At 46.6% G+C, this 10,398-nt stretch overlaps 1 protein-coding gene across 1 annotated transcript in view; it reads left to right on the top strand.

Moving 5' to 3' along the window:
- Positions 1 to 3,814: 3,814 nt before the first annotated feature.
- LOC125952577 (glutathione hydrolase 1 proenzyme-like) overlaps positions 3,815 to 10,398 on the top strand; it is a 9,229-nt gene continuing 2,645 nt past the window's right edge. The window contains 3 exon segments of the mRNA XM_049682127.1: positions 3,815 to 4,238; positions 8,437 to 9,231; positions 9,331 to 9,762. Of these exon segments, the coding sequence (XP_049538084.1) occupies positions 4,234 to 4,238; positions 8,437 to 9,231; positions 9,331 to 9,762 (1,232 nt within the window). The 5' untranslated portion in view covers positions 3,815 to 4,233.

Genomic DNA, 10,398 nt, shown 5'->3' with positions numbered 1-10,398 from the left:
AAAAAGACAGGTAGCTTTATCCAGAACAAATCCCCGATTTTATTTTAGAAAAAACTTCAGAGTTTGACATTCACGGGATGGTGGGATGTTTACTTCGGGAACGCTCTTTTCGGAGCTGTTTTCGCTTTTCTGTGGTATTACGACAGTTCAAATTCACGAAAAGTGGCACGAAAGTTAAAGTTTATGCAAATATTCTCAAAATTCTTCCTAGTGTTATCGGTCCGTAGGTCTTGCCACCCAGCCTAGAACAAGAGCTAGCTAGCGTTCCTGGACCGTGCTCACTCGCTGTAAAACACAACTCGGTCGCTCGAATGATCTTAAATAGAAAGATGAATCATTTAAACATCCGAAAAAGAGTGAAATCAGGTACTTTCCTTGATAAAACCACCAAACTTGCCCATATCTTCTTCTTCTTCTTCTTGAAACTCACGTGGTTTTGTTGATAAAAAGCGCCCTGCTATGAATGTCAAACAAATTCAAAATGGTGACCTGTCAAAGCGGTTAAGATGCTACCTGTCTTTTTAAAGTACCTTGCTTCAGCGGCCAAAACACAGATGAAAACAATACGTTTGACATTTCGGCATAAATTTTCGGGTTTTTACCCCTGCCCAAGGCAAGGTACTTTAAAAAGACAGGTAGCTTCTTAACCGCTTTGACAGGTCACCATTTTGAATTTGTTTGACATTCATAGCAGGGCGCTTTTTATCAACAAAACCACGTGAGTTTCAAGAAGAAGAAGAAGAAGATGTGGGCAAGTTTGGTGGTTTTATCAGGGAAAGTACCTGATTTCACTCTTTTTCGAATGTTTAAATGATTCATCTCTCTATTTAAGATCATTCGAGCGACCGAGTTGTGTTTTACAGCGAGTGAGCACGGTCCAGGAACGCTAGCAAGCTCTTGTTCTAGGGCGGGTGGCAAGACCTACGGACCGATACCATATTGAAACACTAGGAAGAATTTTGAGAATATTTGCATAAACTTTAACTTTCGTACCACTTTTCGTGAATTTGAACTGTCGTAATACCACAGAAAAGCGAAAACAGCTCCGAAAAGAGCGTTCCCGAAGTAAACATCCCACCATCCCGTGAATGTCAAACTCTGAAGTTTTTTCTAAAATACGATCGAGGATTTGTTCTGGATAAAGCTACCTGTCTTTTTAAAGTACCTTGGCCCAAGGAACTTTAAAAAGACAGGTAGCTTCTTAACCGCTTTGACAGGTCACCATTTTGAATTTGTTTGACATTCATAGCAGGGCGCTTTTTATCAACAAAACCACGTGAGTTTCAAGAAGAAGAAGAAGAAGATGTGGGCAAGTTTGGTGGTTTTATCAGGGAAAGTACCTGATTTCACTCTTTTTCGAATGTTTAAATGATTCATCTCTCTATTTAAGATCATTCGAGCGAACGAGTTGTGTTTTACAGCGAGTGAGCACGGTCCAGGAACGCTAGCTAGCTCTTGTTCTAGGCCGGGTGGCAAGACCTACGGACCGATACCATATTGAAACACTAGGAAGAATTTTGAGAATATTTGCATAAACTTCAACTTTCGTGCCACTTTTCGTGAATTTGAACTGTCGTAATACCACGGAAAAGCGAAAACAGCTCCGAAAAGAGCGTTCCCGAAGTAAACATCCCACCATCCCGTGAATGTCAAACTCTGAAGTTTTTTCTAAAATAAAATTGGGGATTTGTTCTGGATAAAGCTACCTGTCTTTTTAAAGTACCTTGCCCCCAAGGTACTTTAAAAAGACAGGTAGCTTTATCCAAAACAAATCCCCGATTTTATTTTAGAAAAAACTTCAGAGTTTGACATTCACGGGATGTTGGGATGTTTACTTCGGGAACGCTCTTTTCGGAGCTGTTTTCGCTTTTCCGTGGTATTACGACAGTTAAAATTCACGAAAAGTGGCAGGAAAGTTGAAGTTTATGCAAATATTCCCAAAATTCTTTCAATACTTTCAATATGGTATCGGTCCGTAGGTCTTGCCACCCGGCCTAGAACAAGAGCTAGCTAGCGTTCCTGGACCGTGCTCACTCGCTGTAAAACACAACTCGGTCGCTCGAATGATCTTAAATCGAGAGATGAGTCATTTAAACATTCGAAAAAGAGTGAAATCAAGTACTTTCCCTGATAAAACCACCAAACTTGCCCACATCTTCTTCTTCTTCTTCTTGAAACTCACGTGGTTTTGTTTATAAAAGCGCCCTCCTATGAATGTCAAACAAATTCAAAATGGTGACCTGTCAAAACGGTTAAGATGCTACCTGTCTTTTTAAAGTACCTTGCTTGCCCCTGCCCAAGGTACTTTAAAAAGACAGGTAGCTTTATCCAGAACAAATCCTCGATTTTATTTTAGAAAAAACTTCAGAGTTTGACATTCACGGGATGGTGAGATGTTTACTTCGGGAACGCTCTTTTCGGAGCTGTTTTCGCTTTTCTGTGGTATTACGACAGTTAAAATTCACGAAAAGTGGCACGAAAGTTAAAGTTTATGCAAATATTCTCAAAATTCTTCCTAGTGTTATCGGTCCGTAGGTCTTGCCACCCAGCCTAGAACAAGAGCTAGCTAGCGTTCCTGGACCGTGCTCACTCGCTGTAAAACATAACTCGGTCGCTCGAATGATCTTAAATAGAAAGATGAATCATTTAAACATCCGAAAAAGAGTGAAATCAGGTACTTTCCTTGATAAAACCACCAAACTTGCCCACATATTCTTCTTCTTCTTCTTGAAACTCACGTGGTTTTGTTTATAAAAGCGCCCTCCTATGAATGTCAAACAAATTCAAAATGGTTACCTGTCAAAGCGGTTAAGATGCTACCTGTCTTTTTAAAGTACCTTGCCCCTGCCACACGAAGCGAAAACATTTTGGCATTAATGTGCAAATTTGCGCGCAAATTTTCGCCCCGTGTGGCCACGGCTAGTGCCAAAACGTTTATTTTTAACCCTTACACGCTGTCAAAACTTTGACATTGACAGCGTGTAAGGGTTAAAAACAAGGTTTTTTTTAAATAGACAGGTAGCTTCTAGTAGGACAAAACCCCGATCGGATTTTAGAAAAAAATTCAGAATTTGACAGGGACTGGACAGTTTTTGTTTACTTCGGGAACGCTCTTTTTGGAGCTGTTTTCGCTTTTCCGTGGTGCTGCGCCTAATTTAAGAACTCTGTGTAAAAACAATCAAAACGTAAGTAATTGGGACGCCACAAACGTTTTCTTCGTTACTATTTATGTGCATTAACTGATTAACCTTTGGGCTACTGTAGAAGATTTCGACACGATCTCAGTGCTTATCAGCGGGCGCTCCACGCTGAATCGATGAAACGAGCTATAAAATAAATGTTCTGCTACTTCATCAAAACCTAATATGTTGTTCTAACACCTTAAGCAAATACAGCTGTTAGCGTTGGTATGGTGAAGGTTTAATGAAAGAACATTTCCGATTGTCTTTGCAACAAGTAAGTAGACTCTCCTTCACTCTCGTTCTCACTCAAGTTCTAGTAAATCCTTAACGTTGTGTAGAAAAATTTAGAACCATACTTCCTGTACTTCCTACTTTCGGATTTTGGGATTGGGTTTGGGTTTAGGATTGCCGAAAATATTATGACTAATCTATCGAACGCTTTGCTCGCCGATTTTGAGATATGCATCAGCGACTGATTCATAAGTAATTACCAAGCCACTTAGCATCGATCGTAGCCACGGATGCGAGACCTGCAAATATCTGAACGATCTACTATCCAAAGGCGGCGCACGAAACGACGGTTGTTTATGTAGTAGGCATGTCGCGATCGCATCGCAACGTGGTTCGCCGGATCGCGGCGTGCCGGTGTGTTAGTAGGAAACTGTTGACCCGCCGCAAAGAGCCGAACGCGGCACAAACCGCATATCAGCGGGCTCCTAGTATCAGCAGCGCACATTCGAACGGCAGCCCTCAGAGGGACCATGTGGTATTACTACGGAGTGATCGATTTTCCTACGTGTCTCTAGCCCCACTCGTTTCGCAAACCCCCAGTGTGATCGCCTTTTTGGGGCGGAACGTCTCTTAGTACAACCTTGTATTGAGTTTGTGTGATCAGAAGAGTGAGAGAACGATAACAAAGAGTGATTGTACGATTGTGATTTTATTGCTTCTAAGACTACATCGTCATCTTTACAATTTCCGTCGTGCTGGCAGCGCACAGTGTACGGTTCTTATTTGAATTCATTGTGAACCCTTTGCCAACCACTAGGCAATGATGTAAGTTTTTTTGAAAGTTCAACGATTACATGAGATGTGAACAGTCGGTGGTGTAGAACGGAAAAATACTAAAAAACAACAACAAAAAACACCTGACACGATGGCACACAACGTGTGCGCGTTGATTAACAGCAACAGCAAGTGGCGGGCTTTGTGTTAGCTTAATACTTTGCTGTATTGTTTGCATCTCGGCACCTCAATACGGCAGTTCCGGATTCTGGGTACTGGGTATTCGCTTGCGAAGGTTGATGTTGAAATTTTAAACAACAATAAGCACAACGATCGATCATCAAAGGTTCACATCTTTCTCAAGGGAAGAGAGTCACCTTCACCTGCATGTTAGCTCCATGTTTGTTGGCTCAATGTTTCCATGTTTCCACGTTGCATAAATGTAACCGAGTGTGTGTGTCTGTGTCAAGATCATTTCATCGAATTCATGCTAGTCACCTCCATTCGTTAAACATTATCACCGCATTCACGGACAGTTTACGCTTGTTTTTACTTCGATCACCATTGTGTGGCGCTAATGATTAGTTCGAGCAAAAACTGGTCACAACCTTAGAAGATTAACGTCCCTTTTTTGTTTCTGCACTTACCAAATGTAAGACATCGGTTATTACACACATCGCGCGTACTACGAGGCGATAGTGCAGGTTATAGGTGATAAGCCGGTACGCAGCGACGGCATTCCGTTTGCGATTGTAGCGATAGCGTCTGGTGCGTCGGCCAATTGTTCCTCTGTTATCAAGCAATTAATGGTGACGTATTTAAACCGGAATACGCGTTGTTTGGCGAATGATTTGCCGGTTTTTATTCGGTAACGTGCTCCCATGATCCTTATCGGCCGACAGACAGACCGAGCTGATAGAAGGCAACTGGACGCTAAATATGATGGGTAAGCCAAGGGGCTTTGCTGAGAACCTTCAGTACTTCTCTGTTCAATCAATCTGTTCGCTGCTCCATTGACGGGACTTTTTTTGCCCCTTTTAAAAGGCGCCTCGTAATTGCTACCCTAACGCATGTACGCGCGCTTGTCATCCGCGGACGAGCGGATAGATAACAAAACGTTGAATACACATTATGGATGTAATGATTTAGTAGCAACGAATTCAGCGTCGGCTCAATTGTCGCTCCGTCTACCACACCAAGAGAGATACAATGGCGTCCACCAGGACAGACAAATACTGATCGCGATTGGCCGCCGTACTATTTCCGCCAACACCGGCGGGGTTTCAATTGTGTAACCTCCTGAAGCAATCTCAGTGCAAGCTGAACACATTCGAATGGAGTTCCCGATTAGCCGCCTTCCCCCGAGGGGCGAGGTTGACCTCCTATTATGTCCATCGTACGTAGTGTCGTCATCGCGAGGCGGCGATTGGCGATGCATGTAGCCAGGCTTGTCTTGTCGGGCATGGCATGATCGGCGTTAAAATCCTGTCGCTTAACACGTTTTCTCTCTTATTTTGTGTCCAAACTTATCACTTAAAAAAAAACAAAAGCGAATGCCACACATGACCGCATTTGTTTGCCTTTCGCTGCCTTAACACTGATATTGAGGGTCTGGAGGGGTGGGGTGGCCGTTATTGCAGCCACTCATGTCCCAAAAAAGGATCCTCTCGTCTACCACCTAGTGGAAGGGGGCCATAAACAATGGGTAGTCACAATAAACAAACAGACCATTTAGCACCCTATTTGGCACATATCAAATCATTTTAAAACCTCTCCTGTGATTGAATGTTGTGTATCCAATCATCAGAACCGGTCGTCGGTTGTTGGGCGACTGCTGGGATGGGTTTCTTAAATGGCACAAAACCATTTCGCAAAACGAATCAATCGCCTAGACCTAGAATGGATTGGTGCCATCCTAGACGAGCCGTGTAGCGGAAGTCAAGTGCCATTTATGTTTGGGTCTTAATGAAAATTGGCATCATCTATGGTCAGCGCTGCTGCACTGGCCACTGCCCATAGAAACAATTTCGCAGTCCCGACAATTAGTTTGATGCATTTGGCCTACTTTTGTCGATTGAGCAAATAGATCGAATGTTTAGAATTTCTTTGATTTACCCCCTCAAAACCACCATCTCCCTCCATGGGAGATATCGGCTTCAGCAGCCCTTTCTCTCCGTGTTGGCACTGATAAGCCGTTTGCTCTGTCTTCTAGAGTGGTCCATGTCCAGTTTGGGGTTTCGTGTTAAGCCTGTCAATCTACCAGGCTTTGATGATGATGATGGCGAGATTGCGCAGTATCTGGAAGTGGTCTGGAATGTCGCTCACGCACAACATCCTGACATTTCCCAGAATTAGTTCCAAGCTTCGCGCTAGAGTTCATCGGGGGGGTCCTCACACCTTTCCGCGGATACCGGTTCTGTACGCTGTTCGGCTCTCTAATTTCGGAGTTGATAATTTCACCAATTTTTAAGGAGTTGTCTTATCTTATTAGCACTGTTTCTGTCACTCTTTGTGTTCCTTTGGGAGTTCTTACCGGGGGCAGACTTACGGTTGATGGTGCTTGGTCTCACGGCATATCGTAGCGACCTACCTATCGCAAAGGGTGATAAGTGGCAACGATAAAAGCCCTCAAACAAACTTTACAACCACCGGGATGGGTCGAGCCAGTTGTTTTGTTACCAAGGACGTACGTTAGTGCCAGGGGTATGGAACGTTCGGAATACCTCGTGTGACCTCCGTTTGGATAGATCCCCAAATTGCGGCTATTTCTTCGCGTTAAGGTCAAACGAGTGTTTGCGAAAGCGATGCCTACCCTCCACTCCCAACTCTCCCACGTCTGTGTCTTGTACAGTGCGGTAAAGGCTAGTAATTAGTCACCCGCACGATCCGACCGATAATTAGCCCCTGTTAGTTATGTTTACCCTATTGTCCCCAACCACTCAAAATGCCCCCCCTATGGCTATGTGCTTTCGGACTGGCCACTTACTGTCTGTCGACCGCTCGTGTGAAGCTGGGGAACTACAGCTAGGGGTATTTACAGGATCCGATTTTTGAATGGCACAGACTGACCACATCAAGTACTTATGCGGGCATTTTGGATAACGGGCGGCTCGGAATGGCAAACTCTCTCGTAACGTAAACGCACGGAATCTCTTATTAATACTAGGAATAGCCTATCGTATATACCAATGCGGTTCGGTACCAGTTTTGCTCAAACTTCGCATGTCGACACGACAGGCCATACCCGGTCCACAACAAAACTAGTCACTTTCCAATTTCCGGTTAAACCGGTTACTAGCACACCGCAACGATCGGCCCCGGTCCTGCGCGAATATTATGCGAAACTCATTGTTTGTAGCCCCACTCTGTCCTTTACCTATTTGGAAGACCTTTTTCGGGGTTGTTGGTGGAAGGTCGTCGAACGGATTAGCGATTCGTCGATCGATGTTTGTTGATTTCTAAAAATAGATTTTTAAAGGCCGATCAATCAAGGCCAAAGGACAGAGGGATTCGGACCAGCAGGACAGTCGTGTCCGGCAAGTTTGTACTGCTCCTCATTGAGTGTATCTGTCGGTTCTTGGCATAAATTGAAGGTAGCTTTAAACCTCTAGAGTTCACCTCTAGAGATCATTCCTGTTAGATAAGCCCAAGTGGCCGGCGGGGAGTGTCGTCGCGTAATGTTTGAAAGCAAAGCTAAACAACTGGAGATTACGGGATGTTGTTGATCCACCGCGGTAGACTTTATGACTGAGCAAGAAGGGTGGCGGGGATTCACTAACCCATGGCAATACGGTCGAAGAAGAATGGCGCAAAATACGTGACGAGGTAGCGACAGCAGAACGTGTTTGTTGAGTGCCATTTGCAGGTCACCCGTGCTATTACTAAGCATCACACGTATAAATCTCTATCGTGCTCTCGGGTGGAACACCTTGAAGAGCATCCTCTTTTGCATCGAAAGTCCAAACAATTTATATGATCACGATCATGAGTAGCGTAAGTAGCTGTACTTGTAAATAGACAATTGTACTACGGGCAGCAGTTGATCATGACATGCAGTTGTCGTCTAGCAAAGTCTAGTAGTCGTCCATCATAAACACACACGCACACTATATGTCCACGCCGGGCGAGGAGGCTGCCAATCGGAAACCGGAAACACCAACACACCACACCCACCCCGGGAACACACCGGTTCACGAGTCAGGGAATGGAAGATCATCTTTGGAAGCTGATGAGCTAATGTGCATTACAGATTGAACGTCAACAAGACCAAGCTTTTGCTTGTGTCAATCCTAGCGGCCATCGTGATAGTAGCGGTCGTGGTCGGACTGGTAATCGGTTTACGGTCGCGCGATTCATCTGCGGCGTCCTATGTCCGGCTAACTGGCGGTGCTGTTACCTCCAATGGGGCCGAATGTGCCGAAATTGGGGCCAATATACTGCGCCAGAATGGATCGGCCGTCGATGCCGCCATTGCGACGCTCTTCTGCGAGGGTATTACCTGTCCACAGAGCATGGGCCTTGGTGGTGGTTTTCTGGCCACGCTCTATTTCCGTGATACGAACAAGGCGGAAGCGATGATCGCTCGTGAAATCGCACCCGCCGCGGCTACCCGTGATATGTACGTTAACTCCAGCTCCACGTCGGGTGGTCTGGCAGTAGCCGTTCCCGGTGAGCTGAAGGGTTACTGGGAGCTGCATCAACGGTACGGACGGCTCGAGTGGCGCACGCTGGTAGAACCGACGATAGAGTTGTGCCGCAAGGGACACCTGGTTACCGGGTACTTGGCCCGCATCCTCGCCGGTCGCACGGAACGCATCCGAAACGAACCGTCGCTGCGGGAAGTGTTCCTGAATCCCGCCACACAGGAACCGTGGCAGGAAGGGGACATCCTGAAGCGTCCACAGTTGGCCGAAACACTCGAGATCGTTGCAAAGGAGGGTGCGGCAGCAATATACAGCCCCAATGGAACCCTGCTGCCACTGCTGATGAAAGATCTCAAGCAATTCGGAAGCATCATAACGGAGGAAGACTTTTATAACTATAAGTACGTCTTCGTTCCTGCTCTCAGCGACGATGCGTCCGGCGTTGAGCTGAGCGTGCGTTTGAACTGATCCCGTTTTTCCCCGTTCTCTGCTCCCCGTAGACCACGGTGGGTCGCCCCGGTGCACACAAGTATTAGAAAGTCTAGTCAGGTCTATTCCATCCCGCTCGCGGGCAGTGGCACCATTCTTAACTACATGCTGAACATTCTGGACAGTTTCGGCAAGCTGACGATGGGCGATCCACTGACCTGGCACCGGATCGTCGAGAGTTTTAAGCACGGTTACGGACTACGGACGCGCGTCGGTGATCCTGCGTTCGTGCCCGGCATCGAAGTGGAGCTGGAGAAGCTGACCAGCAAAACGTACGCCAAGTTCATCTCGGAAACCATCGGCGACGACGCGACACATTCGGACTTCGGGCACTACGGGGCACTGTTTTCGACCGAAAACGATCAAGGTACGGCCCACGTGTCCATACTGGCACCGAACGGGGATGCCGTTGCGGTCACGAGCACCATCAACAATATGTAAGTGTGTGCCGCGTGGCCTCCATGTTGTCGTCATCACAATGCAATGTTGCCCCCTCATCACACAGCCTGGGCTCCATGATACGCTCCACCTCGACCGGAATCGTACTAAACGACGAGATGGACGATTTCTCGACCCCGGGAACGATCAATTCGTACGGTTTGCCCGCATCCCCGGCCAACTACATCGCTCCCGGTAAGGTACCGATGTCCTCGATGACGCCAACCATCGTAACCGATGAGCATGGCGATGTGCGGATTGTGGTCGGCAGTGCCGGTGGATCACGCATTACTACCGCCACCCTGCAGATGATCGTACGGCACTTGATTTTTGGCGAAACACTGGAAACCATCATTAACACACCCCGGATGCACCATCAGCTCGCACCGATGTCGGTCGAGTACGAGCGAGGGTTCGATCCGGTTGTGATCGATGGGCTCGTAAAACGGGGACACGTCTGCAAAGAGGCCGCATCGGATGGTGGCTTTGCTGCGCTAACGGCCATCGTGCGTCATGCCGACAATCGCATCGAGGCAACGTGGGATCCGCGGCGCTCCGGAAGTATAGTTATCCTGCAAGATTAGCTCAGAGGATGGGCCTCGCCGGGCGGTGCCATTAATCGTTTTATCCGCGTATCCGCG

This window comes from Anopheles darlingi, chromosome 2 (genome assembly GCF_943734745.1).
Source record: "Anopheles darlingi chromosome 2, idAnoDarlMG_H_01, whole genome shotgun sequence".
NCBI classification, from domain to species: Eukaryota; Metazoa; Arthropoda; class Insecta; order Diptera; family Culicidae; genus Anopheles; species Anopheles darlingi.
This window is presented reverse-complemented; position numbering and strand designations above follow the sequence as displayed.